Raw genomic sequence first — 23929 nt, forward strand, 5'->3', positions numbered from 1 at the left:
GAAGTCGACAGGGTCGCTGGGGGGCAGGCAGCAAAGAGCAGGGCCAACCTGTGGGCTCTGCGGGGTCTCACGGGGGTAGGGACCGGAGAAGCGTCGGCAAGTGCCAGGGCAGGGACCCCCTGAGACAGCTGGAGAAGAGCTCCAGGGGTGGGGATGCATTCGCAAACCTCCGTGGAGCGCGCGGGGGAGGGGGACGCGGGGGCGGCAGGGCCGCGCGAGGACGCGGTCGGCCTAGCTGGGCGGGGCGGCCGCGGGTCGCAGGCTGATGACGCGCCTCGGCCGGCGGAGGAGCTGCCACTTCCTGGAGGCGCCGGCCGGGGCCGCTCTCAGCATTTAGCGCCGGAGCCGGGAGCCCGCGGCCGCCGCCATGTCCCATCAGACCGGCATCCAAGGTAACGGCCCCCGGAGCGGCGCGCGGGGAAGGGGCTCCCGGGAGGCCCGGGGTGAGCCGGGCGGGCTGCGGGAGTAGCAGGGCTGGAGTCGGGCCCGGGGGAAGGGAGCCGATCTCGCGGGCGGGCGGGCCTCTGCGCCTCTCCGAGCTTTCTGGTCCCGGGCGCTCCCGGCCTGCGTCCCTCCCAGCCCGGCCCGGCCGCCGCCACGTTACTGACTGACCCGAAATTTCGCAGAAGCGAAGGAAATTGGTTTCCGAGGAGACCTGGGTGAAGGGGGCGTGCCTTCCACCGCCCCTGATGGTAGCCCAACTTTCCCCCTTTTTATCCGGCAGGGGAGACCTGGAACCGTGGAGCCGGCTGGGCTCCTCTTGCTGCAGAGAGACGGGCGAATTTGCCTTTCACTCTGTGAAGGAGGTTGTTAAAGATTTTGATTAAAAAGCGAACGATCTTGGAATCTTTTTCATTTCCAGTGAAGGTGCTTCCCAGACTCTTCCGCATTTTCTTCCAAAGTGGAAACAGGAATTTATGTTCTGAGAAATTCTGAGTACGGGGTGTTTTGATCTTTCTCTTAGGTACTTCCCCAGGGAACTGAAAAGTCTGGTCTTTGTGGCTCAATCATCCCGTGAAGGCAGTTCAATGTGCAGTTATATCTGACCTCCATTATTTCCTGCTTTGAAAATGGGCAGTCTGGAAGCGCTCACCTCATCAGAATCAAATAATATATCCCGGGGTTACTCGCGATTACTTAACGAGTGCTAATATAAGCCCACGCTCTTCCTGTTAATAGACAACGAATCTTTTCCCCCGAAGAACATTTACTCATGTTCCTATGAGTCTTTGACCACCCTACCGCTCTCCCTGCACACACAAACACAACAAACTACTCTCAAACCTAAAAACACTGTTTTGTTTGTCCGAGTTAGTTTGACATTTAAATATGTTGTTACTGATTTTCATGTTTGAGTCTTACAACGATCACTACTTAAATAGTGGTTCTTGTTCTTGTGTACAACCCAAGAGGGAAATCAGAATGAAATTGAAGCTTTAATAAGCACAGGAGGGTTATTAAATATGTATTTGCTTAGTGAACTGTAGCTTTTTGAGAAATACGAGTTAGAAAAGTATTACCAGAAGTATAAGCTTGAATGTATTTTATTGATTTTCTCTTTAATCGGGATAAGATATCTGATACTTACTGTTGTTTTTAATGTGAAAATATAAAAATGAATTTCTTTATTATAATTTTGAAATTGGACTAGAAGAGAATGAAAGGTTTTCAACAATTTTCAACCAAGCAGTAGTGGTGTTTTTAAAAATTGTAATTTGTTCATTATTAGATTTGAATAACTTTAATATTTTCCTTTTTTTTTTTTAAGATTTTATTTATTTATTTGACAGACAGATCATAAGTAGACAGAGAGGCAGGCGGAGAGGGAGGGGGAAGCAGGCTCCCTGCCGAGCAGGGAGCCAGATGCAGGGCTCAATCCCAGGACCCTGAGATCATGACCTGAGCCGAAGACAGAGGCTTTAACCCAATGAGCCACCCAGACACCCCTAACTTTAATACTTTAATTCCCAGTATTATTTCTGCTTTGGAATTATCTAGCTAAAACAGAATTAATGTATTAATATACTTTTAAGCTATTTTAATTTGTTTCTTAGCTGTGTATAGTGTCCACTGTTAACATCTTCAAGTTTTACAGTTTAAATTACTGATAGAAAGGGGATGCTATGCTCTCAGGATTTTTTTTATATTACAATTCATTTCTCCTTATTTAAGTAGCATTGGAAAGTATTAATCCGTGAGTATAAAACATGGGTTTACTTGTCTTTATCTTTTTCCACAGCAAGTGAGGATGTTAAAGATATCTTTGCCAGAGCAAGAAATGGAAAATACAGACTTCTAAAAATATCTATTGAAAATGGTTAGTTACACATTTTTAAATACTGTTTGTCCTTAGATTATTGAATGTTATATTTTTAAATGCCTAAGACATTGTCAGGGATTGGAACTATTAATTAATGTGAAGCAAGTTCAGAGTTTGCCTTTAGATAAGGTGGATCCTGTACATTTGGTCATGTCCCATCGGCCGCTACCTACCCTCTGAATTCTGTACTTGACAGGGAAACAGAAAGATGCTTTTTTAGTGTGACATCTTCCTCTTTTACTTTTTGTCTCAGTTTCTGAACCACAATCCATTTCTAATGTTAATGCTTCCGTCTGGAATGGAAATCAGTAAACAGGTGATTCTCTCCCCATCTGCCCAAAAACATTACTTTAGAATTGTTACTCAGTAAAGTTAGTTTTGAAGTAGAAGCAAAGGATTTCAAGCTTCTGTCTTTTCCACTTGATTGCAGTTTGTGGTGAAGAAATGATTCCCCCTTTCTTGTTTTTGGGACAAAGTTCTAGGAATGTAACAAACCGTAAATTGATCCTTTCAAAATCATTCGGTACCAGGGAAATTGGGTGGGAGAATCTTTTAATTTGGCTATATTTGAATTTGGACAATTAATATTCTCACAAATGAGTATCTTAAAATATTCCACTGGTCTAATTTCTTAAATACCTGGAGATAATTTTGCTTTGGAAGAATAACTTGTTCTTTTACAAACTGGAAGTAAACTTAATTTGCTTTTCATTTTCTACTTATATATTAAAAATACCAGAGTAGTTTGAAAAATATGCAGTTGTTGTAAATACATATTACCACACTTAATAGGAATAAACATATACTGTAAAGCAGCTTATTTTAGGAATATTGAACTAAATTTTAAAAGCCATCACTTCCTAACTGACTAGATAAGTGACTAAAATGGAAAAGTTTGTCTAACTAGGATCACTACAGAAGGAAAATCATATTCTTTCCTAAATCATTTTCTGATCTTTTTGTTTTAAGGAAAATTTTTAAATAAGGAAATTATAAAGAATAAATAAAACAACAAATACTTCCATCTCCTCTTAATAACTGCTAATGTTTTAGCATATTTGCTTCAGCTTTTTTTAGACTTAATATTTTTGTGATATAAGGGCGCCCCATTTAAACTGTTTAACTTCCTGACCTCCTCTTCCTGAGGCAACTATATTAGGAATTTTCATATTTCTGCAGTTCTTATATGTATCCCTAGATAGTGCTGTTTTGAGTTTTTAAGTTCATGTAAACTGATGTCTTATTCTGTGTCTTTTTTTCTCTAAACATTATTTTTGTAATTAGTTTTGACAGTTCACTATTTTTTTTTTTAAAGATTTTATTTATTTATTTGACAGAGAGAGATCACAAGTAGGCAGAGAGGCAGGCAGAGAGAGAGGAGGAAGCAGGCTCCCTGCTGAGCAGAGAGCCTGATGTGGGACTCCATCCCAGGACCCTGAGATCATGACCTGAGCCGGAGGCAGAGGCTTAACCCACTGAGCCACCCAGGTGCCCCGACAGTTCACTATTTTTAAGTTTCACTTAATAATATATAATATAATAAGATATAATTCATCACATATTCTGTCATCATTCTCTTAGTGATGAACACTTTGGCTACTTGCAGCTTCTACTGTTCTCATATAATGCAGTGAACGTACGTGCAAAAGATTTTTTATGTGGAGAACATTCACAGTTTTACTTGATTCTGCCAAATGGCTGCACCAATTTATGCTTCTGGACAAAATGTTTTATTTGTAGCTTCATGGCCAAGTAAGCACTAAACATGGTTTTAATATTTCTTATTGCACACTTCAGTGTTTCAGGAATTCTGCCTTTGAACAATAACACATAATACATATTTTGTTGATAACTTACAGCATAAACATTTTGGAAGATAGACTATAATTACCTATTCTTCAACTGTCCAACTCAACTGTTTTAAAATATGAATAAAATTTTATCATTTGTTTCTTGTGTTTTTTAACATTTTAACCATGCTAGTCATAAAATTTTCCTGTTTTTTTTTTTTTTCTTTAAGATTTTATTTATTTATTTGAAAGAGCAAGAGATCACAAGTCGGTGGGGCGGTGGGGGTAGAGAGAGGGGCAGAAGGAGAAGCTGACTTCTCCCTGAGCAGGGAGGCTGGTGCAGTGCCCAGGAACCTGGGATCACAACCCGGCAGCCGTTGTCACACTCCAGGCAGCCGCTTAACTGTCTGAGCCATCCAGGTGCCCCCTACTTTAACTCCTTGATGTGAATAATAGTAATAGAGATAACTGTATTATTAGCTTATTCTTTTCTTCATTACCATTTGGCATTTAAAACATTTCATGTATCTTTTAAAAATTGTTCTTCATAGAGAAACTTGTGATTGGATCATGTAGTCAGCCCTCAGATTCCTGGGATAAGGATTATGATTCCTTTGTTTTACCCCTACTGGAGGACAAACAGCCGTGCTATATATTATTCAGGTTAGATTCTCAGAATGCCCAGGGATATGAATGGATATTCATTGCCTGGTCTCCAGATCATTCTCATGTAAGTAATTTCTTTTGTAACTTGTTTAACATTAAATGCTAGAATTTTTTTTTTTTTCCTGAAATATTCCTAGGCCAAGAGAAAGTTATGAAGCAATAGTTATTTCCCATAGAAGGGAATGATCATGAAGAAAATCCTTCTATTGGTAATGTGGAATCAGGAATAATGTACTTAGATTCAGAAGTCTTGCCTTTCAAATGAATAGAATTATTACTGATTTTAAATTTAAATATCTTTAGCAATTATATATAAATGACTATGCTCTGACATTAATACTTTGAATACTTCTGAGACCTAATTGAATATTATAGTAAATATTCTTAATAGCTACCATTCAAATGATAGGCATCCACGCAAATATTTCTTTTAAGAAAGTTAGCAGACTGCTTCAGAGTACTGGATTTGACGATTCAGTATTATAAAAATATTTCTATTGGTTGGCAGTTAGTTACCTTTAATAGTTTTCAACAGTTGCTATTAGATTCTTTAATAAGAGTTTATATGTAGTAGTTTTCATCTTTGTGTTCCTCATAGAATGGTATATGCCATACATGTGCCATGAACATTTGATTCTTAAACAGCTTAAGTAGTAACATCTGATCTATATTTGCAAGATCAGATGTTACTACTTAAGCTGTTTAAGAATGTAAAGTGTCAGTATCCAGGTTACTTCAAGTGATGTTTTGTTCCTCATATTATAAAGTAGTATTTTAGGTAGTTTTTTTTTTTTAATTCTTGAACTCATTGTATACTTTGAGAAGTGAGTAATTTTTAAAAATTTATTTTCCCACTTTTTGTAAAATACAACCTACTATAAATTGAAATCTACCTTAATAGATGAAGTTTTATGATGGCTATTTATACACATATATTTCAGCTTTATCACAGTTTGTTTATTGTGCTTGAAGATTTTAATACCTTTAGAAAGTACTTTCTCTTGTAGTAATAGTTTTCATCTATAAACTGCTAAGTAAACTTTCACAACTTACTAGGTTCGTCAGAAAATGTTGTATGCAGCAACAAGAGCAACTCTGAAAAAGGAGTTTGGAGGTGGCCACATTAAAGATGAAGTATTTGGAACAGTAAAGGTATAAAACTTATATTTTTATATATGTGGATTCTACATGTTGCAATTAAACGAATATAAGAACTCCTAGGAATGGGTAATTGATAGGAAATCAGACTAATGAATCTTTAAACATAAAAAGAAGAGAAAATATTACTGTATTTCATATGATAAGCAAGTTGACTAAAACATGTACTAATCCTTTTAAAATAGGTTGGAATATCTTTCGTTAGTCTTTAGGAACTACACTATACCTTAGAGATCATCTAGTTTAACCATTTAGTTCAACCTTTTCATTTTAAGGATAGGGAAACAGGCTCAGAACAATGAGAGACTCCTTGAAAGAGATGGTAATTTTTAGATATTTTTGACATTTATTAGTTAAATTATGATTAAGAATTTGTTGCAAATTTATATGGTGGGGTATCTGGGTGGTTCAGGTCATGATCCCAGGGTCCTGGGATCAAGCCCCACCTCAGCTCCCTGCTCAGTGTGGACTCTGCTTCTCCCTCTCCCTTTGCTGCTTTCAAATCACAAAATTTCAATGAAAAAGTAGACTTTTTTTAGAATATTTTATTCTTTTAAATAAGAGCTACAATCAGGGGCGCCTGGGTGGCTCAGTGGGTTAAAGCCTCTGCCTTCGGCTCAGGGCATGATCCCAGGGACCTGGGATTGAGCCCCACATCGGGCTCTCTGCTCCGCAGGGAGCCTGCTTCCTCCTCTCTTTCTGCCTGCCTCTCTGCCTACTTGTGATCTATGTCTGTCAAATAAATAAAATCTTTGAAAAAAAAAATCAAAAACCCTTAAAAAAAAAAAAAGCTACAATCATTTTCTATGAGTAACTATAGAGAAATTATATAAATTATTATAATAAAGAATTCAGAATCTGAATGTGTTGATTATTGAATAGTTATAAGGCAGATTTCCCCAGAATGTTAATTACAATTGTCCTATAGACTTGAACATGACCAAGTTCATCATGTGACTGGCATCATCACCAACACACTCATACCCATTTAAGTTAGAAAACTTTAGGAAATGAGTAAATACTCCCCCTTAAGATTTTTTGAAGCCTATACAATAGAGAATTTTTGAAAAATAAGAAATAGTAAAATTCTTGATACTATTTTTTAATCAAAATATTTTCTGGGGCGCCTGGGTGGCTCAGTCATTGAGCATCTGCCTTTAGCTCAGTCATAATCCCTGGGTCTTGGGATCAAGCCCCACATCTGGCTCCCTGCTCAAGTGGGAAGCCTGCTTCTTCCTCTCCCATTCTCCCTGCTTGTGTACCCTCTCTCACTGTCTCTCTCTGTGTCAAATAAATAAATAAAATCTTCAAGAAAATTTTTTTCTGTTAAATTAATAATTTTGTTTTTCCTAGAGTGACTTCATGGAGATTTTCTAGGGAATAACTAGTAACAATGACTAGTAACAATCCATTCTAGGGAATAACTAGTAACAATCCATTTCTGTTTACAGGAAGATGTATCATTAAATGGTTATAAAAAGTACTTGGTGTCACAGTCTTCTCCTGCCCCCTTGACTGCAGCTGAGGAAGAATTACGGCAGATTAAAATTAATGAGGTAAATTACAGTTTTGATATTCTTGCAAGATTTTAAGTGTTTGAAAAGATATTTTTAATTATAGATATAGAGGTAACTAGAGAAGTAAGTCTGGTAGCTTGCATTTATTCTGTATAGTTTAGAGACAAGACTATGTGCTCAGTGTATTTTCAGGAAAAAAGTTAAAAGTAAATATTAAAATTTGTATGAATTTCATAAGTAGCTTTCTCCTATATTTGTGTGTTATCAGAATAGTTAATCTTCCTGTTGAAGTACAACTTTTTTTTAACTTTGTACTTCAAATACTAAATAAATGGGGAAAATGTGTGTTACCCATTTAGGGCAAAAAATTCTATCTAATGAAGTTGCTGAAGCAGGTTTGTTTTGTTATATTCTATTGTTTTATCATCTTATTTTGTTTGGTGACTAAAGAGAGTAAAATGTAAATCCTATGAGATAGTTAGTATTTCCAGAAGCTCTATAAATGAACTTCAATGGACACTACATGGATACGTATGTATATATGGGAGATGGTTTTTTGAGTACTTGTTTAGCTCAGTTACGTTAGAGTCAATAAATTTCATCCGTATTAGAGTTTATCATATTTCTAATGTGTTTACTGCAGCTCTTCTAGTTACAAGTTAGAATAACTACTATATTTTTACTGAAATTTTATAGGAAAGAACAAGTAGCAGAAATCACTATTCCCTAGTCTGAGTAACCAACTAGTAGGAATCAGTCTGGAAAGTGATTGAATATTATTTAATATTAACCTGATAGCAAGGATCTATCTTTATATTATTTTAACTCAAGTTATTTGAGTAAAGATTTTTATGTGATTTTTTTTTTAAGTTTGATAGTTTGTTTTATTCCTTGCAATCAGAACCCAGAGGATCGTATTGGGGTATGCATTTGCATATGTTTTATGATGTTTTCATTATCCAGTATCATTTATGCTGTAGAATCTCCATTCGTTTTTTTTTAAAGTAAAATTTCTATTTGACTTTCTGTTGCAACACTGCAAATGAGACCCTATACTAGCTATCATTTGAGTATACAAGTCTTAAAACATGTGCATTGAAAGCTTTCTTGAAGTACTCTTCTAGTAATGAAAGCTCAAAGTCTGGAACTTCTGCAGTAGTATAATTTGTTGAACTGTGTTGTGTCTTTGTATACTGTTCGTACTCCTTTCAATTCAATGCATGGTGTTTGTGTTGCATTTTGTCTAACAGAACAAAGTAAAGTTTGGTACATATTGTATAGATACCACACTGTTCATAAATTTTATCAAGTAAAATTTTGTAATTAAAGGTGTAATCTGAGGACACTTGCAGGAACTTACATAGTTCATTGCAAATGTGCCAAACCAAACATAGAAACAACCTCCCCTCAAAGCCCCACTAACACTGCATACTCACTCAAGTGTTCACTCCCAACATTTCATAAAGATGTGTCATGCACTCTGCATGTTGACAGAATGCTAGCAGACAGGAACAAACGTGAAAAATTACTTGGCTTTTTAAGTTCATAGTATTTAAAGTGTTAATTTTACTTATATTAAAATGGATAGGGTGGAATGGCACTTGATAGAGACTGGGTTTTCTTATCTTTGCTGTATGACTGCTAAATGCTAAAACTTCATTAAATTAAATTTGTCATACTTAGGTACAGACTGACGTGGGTGTGGACACTAAGCATCAGACACTACAAGGAGTAGCATTTCCCATTTCTCGAGAAGCTTTTCAGGCTTTGGAACAATTAAGTAACAGACAGCTCAACTATGTGCAATTGGTAAGAGATACGTGGTGATTATTATGAAATGGCTGCTGTTGCTGGTGACTCATGGCTTTATACAGGGTTTATTTTTAATGGATTTAAAATTGTGTCCTGATTTTTTAAATTAATTTTCTTAAAACTATGCGACAATGTGTTCATTATGAAAAGTCAATCCTATGTAAGTTTCCCTTTGTTTCCTAGGTTTTTTTTTTTTATTATAAATTTGAAATTGCTGTGTATCTGTTTTAATGAATGTATTTCTTACTGACAGGAAATAGATATAAAAAATGAGATTATAATTTTGGCCAACACAACAAATACGGAACTAAAAGATTTGCCAAAGAGGATTCCCAAGGATTCAGCACGTTACCATTTCTTCCTGTATAAACATTCCCATGAAGGCGACTATTTGGAGTCCATAGGTATATAATATATTGTCTTACCATGTTTTTTTCAGTTGGCTTACTGATTTTTTAGCACTGTATTATCACTTCTTGCTCAGAGGACTTACAGTTCTGTGAGGCTTAGTATTTGCTTTAATTGATGTATTGCTAATTGTATTTACTATTTTAACTTACAGTTTTTATTTATTCGATGCCTGGATACACATGCAGTATAAGAGAACGGATGCTGTATTCTAGCTGCAAGAGCCCTCTGCTAGAAATTGTAGAAAGACAACTACAAATGGATGTCATTAGAAAGGTAAAATTACCTATCTATTTTTAAATTTCAGGTTTTCTTTGATCTTTATTGTCTTTTCCATGTAGTTTGTGATGTATTATGATTTATTAATGGATGTATTTTTTTCCTTGTTCTCATCATAAATCGTTAGGGTCTTCTCTAAGTTCTTGAGGGTGATCTGTTATTTCTCCAGTATCCTTATAGGTCTGTACTCTCTAATATGTAGCCATAAGCAACTATGGCTACTTAAATTTAAATTAAAATTAAGTAAAATTTAAAATTCAGTTTCTTAATCACAATAGCCACATTTCAGGTGTTCATTAGCTACTTGTGGCTAGTGGCTACTGTCTGTATTGGACAGTGCAGAATTTAGAGAACATTTCCATATTGCAGCAAGTTCTGTTGGACAGTGCTGCTAGTGCTACATACTTGTGATTGTCTCAACAGTTGCTATGAATAAGGAACTGCAGTCTCCATTTATAACTGAATCATGGATGGATGAGAATCTAGTTGTTGAGAAAGGAGGGAATGGGCATAAACATTTGATTTTGGGGAGCTATGCTACTGATTTTATTAAATTTATTTTCTTAAATGCAAATGAGGCATGGGGAAAGATACAGTTTATTCTTGAGCCTTCAGCTCATTAAAACACAGGTCCCTGGGGCGCCTGGGTGGCTCAGTGGGTTAAGCCACTGCCTTCGGCTCAGGTCATGATCTCAGGGTCCTGGGATCGAGTCCCACATCGGGCTCTCTGCTCAGCAGGGGCCTGCTTCCTTCCCTTCCCCTCTCTCTGCCTGCCTCTCTGCCTGCTGTGATCTCTCTCTGTCAAATAAATAAATAAAATCTTTAAAAAAAAAAAAAAAACCACAGGTCCCTAAAACTACCAATATATTAGGTACTGAACCCTTCAAGCTTTTTAAGTTTAAGGTTAGCAAGGATTGGCTGACTTTTTCTACTAGAAGACCTGATAGAAATTATTCTAGGCTTCACTATGCCACATATGGTCTTTGTTACATATTCTTGTTTATTTTATTATTTTATGTTTATATCCCTTTAAAAATGTAAAACACATTCTAAATTCAGGCCAGATTTGGCCCTGTTTAGATTTCAAGTGACTCAAGTAACAAAGGGGCCGATGAGTAAGGTTTCTTGATTATGTATACTGTACCAAAGCAGAACAACCTGAGAATATAGTGGTAGCTTCTTATACATTAGTTAAATAGGAGAAGAAAGAGGGAACCAGTTAGCAAATTATTATTGCTGATTATGTATTCAACTAGTGCACCCCCCCAAAGGTGAAAGTGAAACTATTTACATATGGTCCTTGATACTCTCTTCTCTTGCTAGAATGGGTATTATGTATGTATTTGTGAGCTTTCACACCTGAAAACTGGCTCCTTGCTTGTATTCAGTTTTGAATATTGTCTTTTTCATATAGGATCACACCTGACTGATTCCATCTCTTACAGATTGAAATAGACAATGGGGATGAGTTGACAGCAGACTTCCTTTATGAAGAAGTACACCCAAAGCAGCATGCACATAAGCAGAGTTTTGCTAAACCGAAAGGTCCTGCAGGAAAAAGAGGAATTCGAAGACTTATTAGGGGTCCCGCTGAAAGTGAAGCCACTGCTGATTAAAATCATTATATTAAGCATTACAACACTAGTTTTTTAAAAGTCCAGCTTTTAGTACGGGAGAACTGAAATCATTCCATGTTGATACATTGTAGGGAAAAAATTGTACTTTTTGAAAAATAGCACTTTTCACTTCTGTGTGTTTTTAAAATTAAGGTTATAGAAGACTCATGATTTCTATTTTTGAGTTAATGCTAGAAAAGGGTTCGACATAGTGATGTTTAATTTTGTCACAATGTTTTCACAGAGTAATAATGATTCCATACTTTACACATTTCTTAAAATTTTATACAGTTGGGCCAATTCCAGAAAGTCTAACGACTCAAAGTAAGATACACTCCTTCCTACTATTTAGTGAGACATCAAGTTTTTTTCTTGAAGGGAGAAAGACCTTAAAATATTCATGCTACTTAATGAATATGTTAAGGACCAGGTTGGATTATTTTCTCAGTTGAGAACTTAATGTGCCTAGGTAAAGATGAGAAGTTGCTGACTCTGAGAAGAAGTTCTTAGCTCTCAGGTGATGGGATCATGTCTGCAACTTTTAGATTCAGTGCTTTATTGCAGCAGTCTTTTCTATTTGACTTTTTTGTTTTTTTTAACTGGCATTAGAATTTCAGAAGATCACTTCATTCTGAATCCTTAAAGGTACCAGATACTTTCTATACTGCAGGATTTCTGATGACACTGAAAGACATTTAAACAGCTTTAGTAAATTCTCTTTCTAGTGCTTTGAAGTTTTCTTTTCAGAAGTAAGTCATTTCATTTTAAGTAGTTTGAGGCTAAATACTTATGTTCAGATTGAATATTAAATTAACATCATTAAAAAGAAAACAAAACTAAGGTCAACAATGTTGAAAAGCCTTAAACATCAAGATTGATTTTTCTGCAGAATCCCAGAACTATATATTAATAGGCAAATTGTGTTCTTTATTATTTTTGAGGAAATACTCAGATTTAATAAAATTATCTGAAAGTCCTAATACTTATAAGCCTAATATAAATTAAATACTTAAGAAACTTTTTCAATTTATATCTTATTTCAAAACACATTTAACTGTTTAAAGCTTTGCATTTTCAGTTACGACCTACATAAATTGAGCCTTTTTTTTTTGGATACTTGAAATAGGGAAGAAGATAGAACACTTGGTCATGTTAAATCTGATAAACCTGCTGCAAGAGCCATAACTTTGAGAGTTTTCTAAATGAACTGTGGGGATCCAGGATTTAGAATTTCTTGATCTAAAAACTTTATGCTGCATAAAACATTAGAAATGCACATTTCATAGTATAAAATATGAAACACATTTTTATACCTTATTATCTAAGGTACTATATGCACCTTTCAAAAATTTAATGTGTGTTCAAGTAAAGCATATTAGAATAATGGGTTGACAGGATTTTTTTTTCTAGAGTTAAGAGTATTTGTGTGGGGTTTTGTTTGTTTACAAATAATCAGACTATAATATTTAAACATGCAAAGTAATTGGCAGTAATGTTGCACTTGTTCACTAAAGATACACTTTAAGCCGTTCCATGGGTGCCCACATAGACACACATACACACAAATTACTGCAGTGAGAATCCTAGAGCTGTGTTGCAGACAATAGCTGAAGCCTGTATTTTCAATCTGAAAGAATGTAAAACCTGTCATGAAGGTATAAAATAATTTGGTGGCGAATGTTTTTCTGTACCATTCATGTGCAATTATAGTCTAAATTCTACTACACTACATGAAAGTAAATGGACATTCCAGAATATAGATGTGATTATATAGTCTTAAAACTAATTATTATTAAACCAAGATTGCTGAAAATCAGTGATGCATTTGTTATAGAGTATAACTCATTGTTTACAATATGTTTTAGGTGACATCATCATAACAATAGAAGGTGATCAAAGTATTCCAGGTAAATTTATATAGCAGTGAAGAATTACATGCCTTCTGTGGACATTTTATAAGTGCATTTTATATTGCAATAAATTTTTTTCTCTTTAATTTGTGTTTTAAGTTGTTTTCTAGCATAAGGTTTTTTGAATGTTTGGATAATTCTGCATAATGCAATATCTGGTAATGGGCTAGAAATCTCACTGATGTATGCATTTGCTAATTCCCCTATCTAAATCAAGGATTTTAAATATTTTGCAACCTAGGCAAGTTGTGCTTCATTTAGATTAGAACTTCCCTACTGCTGCAGCAATAATGAAAATGCCATGAGTTCTACCGTTACTACTGCGATAAAAGCCCCCCTGTACAATAGGATGACCAACAAACTTGAGGCTATACTCTTCAGATACTTGCCACTCATCCGACAGATACTGAATGCACTCTCGTGTAGGATTCACTACCAGACTGATCTTTTGCTAAGCCTAAATTACAAAAGATGGGGAGTAGTCCTTGAAAGTGCTTATTTTAGAAACTTAACTAGAGTTAAAAGTTCTTTAAATTACTTCTATTCAGAACTATAATGTGCCTGAGACACATATTGTAGTTTGGTATATATCCTTTGCATACGTGGCCATACATTATAAGGATGAGTTTCTTTTTTCTTTTAATTTTTAAAAAAATTTTATTTATTTGACACAGAGATCACAAGTAGGCAGAAAGGCAAGGTGGGGGGGGGGAAGCAGGCTCCCTGCTGAGCAGAGCCGGATGCCCGGCTTGATTCCAGGACCCTGAGATCATGACCTAAGAGGAAGGCAGAGGCTTTACCCACTGAGCCACCCAGGCGCCCAGAGAGGTTCTTTTTAATAAAAAGTATAGGCTCTGGGGCTTTATATACAGAGATTTTGATAAAATGATGGACCCTATTTTGTCATTTTATTTCATAAATTAGTCATGTGTTGCCATGACTGGGTACAGCTTGCCTTATGATACCAATTATACTTTTCCCCATTCAGTCAACAAACTTCTTTAATACTATGTGCTGGTATACAGTAATCAATAGAGGTAACATCTCATACAGAATAAAATCTAGTTCTTCACTGTTGGTTGCCCATTCTGCATGACGTGGTTCACTGCTCTCTCCACCTTGGTCCGCTGGCTCCTTTTCATCAGCTGTCTGCTGTACCTCTGACAGGCTGGGAACGCTGCAGCCTCAGGTGCACTGAAAGTACTGTCCCGTCACTGGATCACTAATCCGGGATCTGCCTGTGGTTCCTACTTCACTCAGGTCTCTACTCAAGTGTCATCTCCTTAGAGAAGTCTTCCCTGCCATCCAAATCAGATTGTACGCCCTGTCCTCACCTTAATCCTGTCTTACTTTTCCTCAAAGCACTCAGGAGTTCCTGATCCATGTGTAGTTTGTCTCCTCCACTGAAGTACAAGCTCAAAGGGGGAAGGGACTTGGCTTTATTCACTGTAGCACCCTCAGCATACATAGCTGAGAACAGTGTCTAAGACAGTGGATACTTTATTTGTGGAATGAATAAAAGAAGGAAAGATTCTACCTTTCCTGGGACAGTGGGGGAAAGGAGCGCATCCTAGCAGTGGTGGGGGTAGCCCAAAGGCTCTGTTTTTTTCAGCACTGCATCCTGGCCAAAGCAAGCATCACCGACGCTAAGAGAGCCTCTCATCCTCTGCACCCTGGTTTCTGCCACAAGAGACTTGTAGCAACTCATTGCAGAGCAGCAAGTAAGGAACTTGCCCTCACCCCAGTGGTGGTCTCTATTCAGCAGACTGCTCTGGAAAGGCCAAGACCAGCCTCTCTTCAACTGCCAGTGCTGCTCTACCACCATCAGCATTTGCTAGGATTCAGTCAGGCTGTGGTTCCTGGATGCTTAATGGGAAGAGGCAAGCTATGAATGCAGGTTAAATGATTTCTTAATTTCCAATATCAAGCTATATGGATTAAACAACATGGGTCATATCTTTGTGTGCATGTGTGTGTGATGCCACTTACTGGCTAAAGGACTGAATTGGTTATGTATTCTGCCATACCATAAACTACCCCCAATATTCAGTGGTTTAAAACAACAGCAATCATTTCCCACAAGTCCACAGTTGGTTGACCTCTCACGTTCTCATATATCTGGGGTCATGGCAGTGGCAGTGTTGTGAGAGAGGGTAATACCAAGGACTCTCAAGGCCCAGGCTAGGAGCTACAAACATCACTTTTGGTGTATTCTCCTGAGTAAAGCAAGTTACAAGTCCATCCTCGATCTAAGAGCTTGGGAAATAAACTACCTCCTGATGAGAAAAATTGCAAAGCCAAATTGCAAAGGGCATGTATGTAAGGAAGAATTGACAATTGCAATTTAATACAATGAACATTAGGAAGATGTTACTTAACATTTGGGGGCATTGATTTCCTCAATAAAAAGATAATAAATAATGTTTTGACTACCTTGTGAGTACTCTGATGCCTTTAAGCAGAATTTTTCCCCTAGTTTTCCTCAGAAGGAGATTTGATCTGAATTATCCTTTAACATAAACTAGGGGAAAAATTTGGCTTGAAGGCGTCGGAGTACTCACAAAGTAAGCAAGAGATATATAGATCAAGATCTAGGAAAGATAGAAATCCAAAGATGTACCCAATATCTGGAGGTTGCTATTTCTCTGGGGGTAGTTGCCATTTCTGGAAGGAGCTATAAATAGGCCTGTACATGTAGTGAACATCTTTTTGTGTGCTTATTGACCATTTGTACATATTGAAGAAACTTCTATGCAGCACATTTACTCCTTTTTCAATTGAGTTACTTTTTTTTAATTGAGTTGTAGGAGTGCTTTCTATGTTCTAGGTAAACAGATTCTTATTACATACATAACTTTCAAATACACCATTCTTTTTTTCCCCCAAATACACCACTCTATGGATTGTCTTTTCACTTCCTTCATAAAACTTCTAGACCTTCTTGTATCTTTTTTTTTAAAGATTTTATTTATTTATTTGATAGACGGAGATCACAAGTAGGCAGAGAGGCAGGCAGAGAGAGAGAGAGAGGAGGACGCAGGCTCCCCACTAAGCAGAGAGCCTGATGTGGGGCTCGATCCCAGTACCCTGGGATTATGACCTGAGCTGAAGGCAGAGGCTTTAACCCACTGAGCCGCCCAGGTGCCCCTATTCCATTCATTTTTGAGTTAATTTTGGTATATGATGTGAGGTAGGGGTCCAGCTTCACTCTTTTGCTTGTAGGTGTTCAGGTGTCCCAGCACAATCTGTTAAAATGACTGTTTTTTCTTCCTTTGAATGGTCTTTGCAAATCAATTGACCATAAATATAAGAGTTAATTTCTCAATTATTTGTCTTTATGCCAGTAACACATTGTCTTGATTACTGGCTAAATGTCTTGATTACTGTAGTATTATAGTAAGTTTTGAATTCAGGAAGTATCAGTCCTCTTTTTTCATCTTTTCTGATCTTCTTTTTTAAAGATTATTTTGGCTTTCTCTTTCCTTTACATTTCCAAGTGAATTTTAGGATCAACTTGTCCTTTGCTGCAAAGAAACCAGCTGAAATCTTGCTAAGGATTGTACTGAATCTGTAAATCATTTAGAAAATATCGCAATCTTAACATTAATGCTTACAATCCATAAACATAGTCTTTCCATTTGTCTTTAATTTCCTTCAACAATGATTTGTAGAGTTTAGTGTACAATCTTATACTTCTTTGATTAATTTATTCCTAAGTATTTTATTTTTTATGCTATCATCAGTGAAATTGTCTTCAGATTGCTCATTGCTAATGTATAGAAATACAACTCATCTTCATGTGTTGATCTTGTATACTGCAACTGTGCTAAATTTGTTTATTAGCTCTACTAGGTTTTTTTTTCTCCTTTGCACATGTGGATTCCTTAGAGTTTTCCATCAATGAGACATGTCATCAGCAAATAGGTAGTTTTACTTTCTTTTCAGACTGGATTCCTTTCTTTCCTTCTCTTCCTTTCCCTTCTTTTCCCTCCCTCCTTTCTTTTCTCTTCCCCTTCAATCCTCCTCCTCTCCCTTCCCCCACTTCTTCTTTTGTTTTGTGTGATAGTCCAGCTAAAACCTCCAGTACCACATTGAACAGAAAGGGCAAGTGTGGATATCCTTGTTGTGTTCTTGATCTTAGAGGAAAAGCTTCCAGTTTTTCACCATTAAGTATGATGTTCTGTTTCTGTTTTTTTTTTTAAATAGATGTGCTTTATCAGATTGAGGATGTTACCATCTATTCTTTATTTGTGAGTGAATTTATCATGAAAGAATACTGAATGTTGTGAAATGCTTTTTCTGCATCTATTGATAAGATCAATCATGTGGTTTTTGTCTTATTCTATTTAAATGGTGTAGTAGTTACTGATTTTTAGATGTTGAACCAACCTTGCCTTCCCAGGATAAATTCTACTTGGTTTTGGTATATAATCCTTTTTATATGGATTTTTCTACTTACACATGGCACTGCTTTTGCTGCATCCCATAGTTTTATTTTGTGTGTGTTTTTAAACACACAGAGAGAGAAAGTGTGCTGTGGGGGGTTGGCAGAGATAAAGGGAGAGAGAGAATCCTAAGTAGGTTCCATGCCCAGAGTGGAGCCCAACACAGAGCTTGATCTCACAACCCTGATAGCATGATCTAAGCTGAAATTGAGAGTTAGATGCCCAACCAACTAAGCCAGCCAGGTGCCCCTGTTGTGTGATTTTCATTCATCTCAAAACATTTTATAATTTGTCTTGTGATTTCTTCTTGACTTATCAGATATTTAGGAATGTGTTGTTTAATGTATACATATTTGTGAATTTCCCAAATTTCCTTGTTTAATTCTTCTAATTAATTTCTAATTTAATTCTTCTGTGGCTGGAGTATAAGCTTTGTATAATTTCAGTCCCTTGAAATTTATTGAGACTTGTCCTATTTACTGGAATTGGTAAATGTTATTTTATTTGGTAAGTGGGTCTTTGCAAATGTGACTAAAGTAGGGATTTTGAGATCAGAAAATTATCCTGGATTATCTATGAGGGCCCTAAATACAATAACATGTATCCTTATAAGGAGAGGCAGAAAAACTTTGACTACAAAATTAAGAACAGAAGCTAATGTTAAGATGGAGGCAGAGATTGAAGTGATAATGCCACCAGCTAAAAATGTTGGCAACCTGTCAATGCTGGAGCAAGAAATGGATTTTCCTCTAGAAATTTTAGAGGGGTTGCAGCCATTTCCACATCTTGATTTTGCTCAGCAATACTGATTTTGGACTTCTAGCCACTAAAATTTTGAGGCAATTTCCATTGTTTTAAGTCTTCAAGATTGTGTACTTTGTTACACCAGCTGCAGGAAAATAATACCCTTCTCTTATGGACTAACATACGGTTTATCCTAGAGAATTATTCATGTGCAGCTTAGAAGAATGTATATCTTGCTTTTGTTGGATGGAGTGTTCTATAGATCCTGTGAGGTCTATTTGATTTATAGTGCTATTCAAGTATCCTATTTCCTTGTCATCTTTCACCTAGTTGTTCTATCCATTAAGTTTGGCATTAAAATCTCCAACAATTACTGTTGAATTATTTATTTTCTTTCTCAATTGTGTCTGTTTTGCTTCATGTATTTTAAGATTCTGTTGTTAGGTGCATATCTGTTTATAATTGTTCTATTTTCTTGATAGGTTGACTCTTTTAGCATTACAAAAAGAGGTTCTTTGTCTACAGTAAGAACTTTAGCCTCAAAATCTATATTGTCTGGTATTAGTAGAGTAACTTCAGTGCTTTTTTCATTACTGTTTTCATGGTACATCTTTTAAGTCCATTTACTTTCAACCTATTCACATCTTTACATATAAAGTGAGTCTTTTTTAGACAGAATACAGTTGGATCATGTATTTTTATTCATTTTCCAATGCTTCCATTTAGTTGGAATGTTTAATCCATTTACATTTAATGTAATTACTAAGAAGGTAGAAATTACATCTGTTATTTTGTTATTTATTTTTCTACAAGTCATCTTATTTTTGATAGTCATTTCCCCTATTCCTGCCAATAGATATATTTTCATGTAGTATTTTAATCTCCGTATCATCTCTTTTCCATATTTTTAGTTATTTTCTTACTGGTACTCTGGGAACTACAATTAACGTCTTATAAAAATCTAGTTTAAGTAATATCAACTTAATTTCAATAGTTTCTGTATAGGTCTGTACCCTGTCCCCGTCTTTGTGCCATTATTGTCATACAAATTACATCCTAATACATGGGATACCATCAACACAGATTTATAATTATTGATTTATGTACTTACTTTTTAAAGATTTTATTTATTTATTTGACAGAGATCACAAGTAGGCAGAGAAGCAGACAGAGAGAGAGGGGGAAACAGACTCCCTACTGAGCAGAGAGCCCAAAGCGGGGCTCTATCCCAGGACCTGAGATTACGGCAAAGGCAGAGGCTTAACCCACTGAGCCACCAAGGCACCTCTGTACTTGTCTTTTATTTTTTTAAAGATTTTATTTATTTATTTGACAGAGCGAGAGATCACAAGTAGGCAGAGAGAGAGAGATGAGGAGAAGCAGGCTCCCTGCTGAGCAGAGAGCCCGATTCGGGACTCGATCCCAGGCCCCTGGGATCATGACCTGAGCCGAAGGCAGAGGCCCAACTCACTGAGCCACCCAGGCGCCCCTGTACTTCTCTTTTAAATAAGAGAGGAGAAAAAGAGTCACAAACAAAATATACATTTATGATATCTTTTATATTTACCTATGTAATTGCATTTACTAGAAAATTTGTATTTCTTTCTATGGCTTTGAGTTACTCTTTAAGTGTCCCCTGGTAACAGCCACAAAGATTAGGGCACCAGACAGGATTTGAGCTCTTTTCTGGATGACACCAATTATTACAATACCATAGGACCAGGAACACAAGCTCCCCTGCCTCCAGAGCCAGGCAGTTCACAGATGTATCCTGGGCAGCAGCCACAAAGATCAGGGCACCACACACATGTTAAAGTCCCCTTCTGGGGATACTGGTGCTCTAAAGCACAGAAAAGGGAGAGCATAAAGATGGTGCCCACCAGTTTCTGTCCCTGAAGAATGTTCCAGCTGGCTCCAAGATGTATTAAATTAGATACTTGCCCTTCAGGCCAGAGCTTTATTACAAGCAGGTGAGCCACCTTCACTTTAAGTCTGGGTGGGTAAAACTGGCTGCCTTTGAGCTGAGTTCTGGGTTAGGTGAGTCCAGATGCACAGGACTATTAAAAGCTATCTTGCTGATTGCTACAATCTATGAGTCTGGGATAAGACTTTTTTAAGTCTAGGGATAAGACTTTTTTTCCCAAAGCTAGATGTTTCGGGGGCTCATCTCTAAGATACAAGCCCTAAAAGGTTAGGTACATGATGGGGATTCAAACCCTTTGCTCTTTGCGGAGAAACTCTGGGTTTTGAGCTTTCTCCTGGTTGTGGATCTCTGTGCTGGGGTTGGGTGTTTAGTGAGATGTGTTCCCACCACTCCCACCTGTTTTGACATGCCTTTCTTCATATTTGCCTGATGTGCAGTCATCATTCAGACAGCCTTTAGGTTTTTTAAAGAGGAAATTTTTCCATATTTAGCTACAGATTCAGTGTGTCTATGGGAGGGTCCTATGCTGCCATCTTAAATCTGGTTTTCATGTTTGGCGCTCTCGTTTTTGTAGTTGGCACCCAGGAGATGCCTCTTAATTGCCCAGCTCTGATTGAGCATGGGGTCTTGTGTCCTGGGTCCCAAGGAACTGTGGCAACTGGAGAGATAGTTCTTAGCAGGCTGCCATTCCCAGGACATTTGCACAGAAAGCAGACTGAGGCACACTCCCCAGTCTTTCTGTGAAGGAGGCCTCTGTTTATCCAGAACTTTAAGGGTCAGGAGTCAGGTTTATCACACACATAGTGAACTACAAAGCTGCTCTCAATGAACACTGGCTGTGAACACAATCTTGGTGCTTTCCTATTGTCTTGCTCCAGCTCACTACTATCTCCGAGAAAAGAAATTATTCCCTCCTCTGGAGCCCCAGTATTTATGACTGCTGCCCAGGGGATACTACCAGATTGCTTAAGCAGTGAACTTACACCTATAGTCCCATAATACAATATAGATTTGCATACTTTTAAAAGCTGCAGCCTGAGGGCCTGGCCTCCAAATAGCCTGAATCTACATGCTGAGATGTTCCTCTTAGGGAAACTGACAAGTGCTGGCACATTGTCAATTACTAGGAGCTTTTAAAAATATAATAGGCTGATTGATTGAATTAGCACAAAGTTTTGAGAGATGACAAAGAGTTGGGTCAGGGTTGAATGACAAAGTTAGGCTTCTACACAAGTCCACTCCTTGACTGGGAGAGATGATTGTTTCATCTACTGTTAGAAATCAACAGAGATGGGGCACCTGGGTGGCTCAGTGGGTTAAGACTCTGCCTTTGGCTCAGGTCCTGATCTCACGGTCCTGGGATCAAGTCCCGCATAGGGCTCTCTGCTCAGCAGGGAGCCTGCTTCTTCCCCACCCCTCTCTCTCTGCCTGCCTCTCTGCCTACTTGTGATCTCTGTCTGTCAAATAAATAAATAAAATTTAAAAATAAAGGAAATCAACAGAGGGTTAAGCAAAATGAAGAAACAGGTGAATATGTTCAAAATAAAAGAACAATAAAATCTGGAGAAAAAAAAACTTAAATAGAGATAAGTAATTTGCCTCATAAAGAGTTCAAAGTAATAGTCATAACAATGCTTGCCAGACTGGGGAGTGGAGTGGATGAACACAGTGACAATTTCAACAAAGAGGTGGAAAATATAAGAAAGTACAAAACAGAAATCATAGAGCTGAATGATACAATTATTAAACTGAAAAATACACTAGAAGGATTCAATACTAGAATAGATGAAGCAGAAGAAAAGATGGGTCAACTCAAAAAGAAGGCAGTGGAACTCATGCAATCAGAGCAGCAAAAAGAAAAAAATGTTTTAAAAGGTGAAGATAAGGGGTGCCTGGGTGGCTCAGTGGGTTAAAGCCTCTGCCTTCAGCTTAGGTCATGATCCCAGGATCCTGGGATCTAGCCCCACATCGGGCTCTCTGCTCAGGAGGGAGCCTGCTTCCTCCTCTCTCTCTCTGCCTGTTTCTCTGCCTACTTGTGATCTCTGTCTGTCAAATAAATGAACAAAATCTTTTAAAAAAAGTGAAGATAACTTAAGGGGCTTATAGGACAACATCAAACAGACTATAATTTGCATTACAGAAGTCATAGAAAGAGAAGAGAGAAAGGGGAAGAAATATTGTTTGAAAAAGTAATGGCTGAAAACTTCCCTAACCTGGGAAAGGAAATAAACATCCAGATCCAGAAGCCCAGAAAGTTCTAAATAAGACGATCCCAAAGAGACCCATACCAAGACACATTATAATTAAAATATCAAAATTCAAAGATAGAGAAAGAATGTTAAAGCCAACAAGAGAAAACTTGTTACATACAAGGGAACAGCTACAAGAGTATAGGCAGGTTTTCCAGCGGAGATTTTGCAGGCTAAAAGAGAGTGGCACAATATATTCAAAATGCTGGAAGAAAAAAACCCCACAAACTTCCAACCAAGAATAGTCTATCTGGCAAAGTTATCATTCAGAACTGAAGCAGAGAGAGAGTTTTTCAGATGAGCAAAAGTTAAAGGAGTTCATTACCACTAAATTGGAATTATAAGAAATGTTAAAAGAACTTTAAGCTGAAAAGAAAGTGCACTACTTAGGGGCGCCTGGGTGGCTCATTCATTAAGCATCTGCCTTCAGCTCAGGTCATGATTTCAGGGTCCTGGGATGGAGCCCTGCATCGGGCTCCCTGCACTGCAGGAAGCCTGCTTCTCCCTCTTCCACTCCCCCTGCTTGTGTTCCCTCTCTTGCTGTCTCTTTCTGTCAAATAAATAAATAAACTCTTAAAAAAAAAAAAGGGAAAGGGCACTAATTAGTAATAAGAAAACATGAAAAAATAAATCTCACTGGAAAGTTTTATATATAATAAAGGTAGTGGATTAATTATCACTTAGAAACCTAGTATGAAGTTTAAAAGATAAAAGCAGTAAAAAATAACTATGATTGCAATAATTGAGACATATAAGATAAAAAGACATAAAATGGAACACCAACAGATGTTGAAAACAAAAACAGAAAACCACAACAAAAGCAACAAAAAATAGAACCAGAAAACATTGGAGGATAGGGAGGCTACAAAATGCTGAGCTTGGGAATAGGATCCAACTTAAGTTTTTTTCAATTTAAAATAGACTGTTTCAAGTTGTTATACGGAAGCCTCATTGTAACCGCAAAGCAAAAACCTATAGTAAATACACAAAAGATAAAGAGAAAGGAAAATAAGTATACCACTAAAGAAAGTCATCAAACCATGAAAGAAAAACAAAAGAGCAAAGGAAGAAGAAAGGAACAGAGAGGAACT

At 37.2% G+C, this 23929-nt stretch overlaps 2 protein-coding genes across 2 annotated transcripts in view; one reads left to right on the top strand and one right to left on the bottom strand.

Moving 5' to 3' along the window:
• Positions 1 to 251: 251 nt before the first annotated feature.
• On the top strand, positions 252 to 13562 carry TWF1 (twinfilin actin binding protein 1). Its single transcript, XM_059185606.1, has 9 exons — positions 252 to 392; positions 2240 to 2317; positions 4662 to 4840; positions 5833 to 5928; positions 7386 to 7490; positions 9135 to 9260; positions 9517 to 9667; positions 9826 to 9947; positions 11396 to 13562. Exons 1-9 carry the CDS (start codon positions 368 to 370, stop codon positions 11564 to 11566), a joined length of 1053 nt encoding a protein of 350 aa, XP_059041589.1. The 5' UTR covers positions 252 to 367; the 3' UTR covers positions 11567 to 13562.
• Positions 13159 to 23929, bottom strand: part of IRAK4 (interleukin 1 receptor associated kinase 4) — a 52377-nt gene continuing 41606 nt past the window's right edge. The window contains exon 12 of the mRNA XM_059185603.1: positions 13159 to 17044. Coding sequence (XP_059041586.1) covers positions 17027 to 17044 — 18 coding nt within the window. The 3' untranslated portion in view covers positions 13159 to 17026. The remainder of the gene's footprint in view (positions 17045 to 23929) is intronic.

The sequence above is a fragment of the Mustela lutreola genome, chromosome 8 (assembly GCF_030435805.1).
Source record: "Mustela lutreola isolate mMusLut2 chromosome 8, mMusLut2.pri, whole genome shotgun sequence".
Classification (NCBI taxonomy): Eukaryota; Metazoa; Chordata; class Mammalia; order Carnivora; family Mustelidae; genus Mustela; species Mustela lutreola.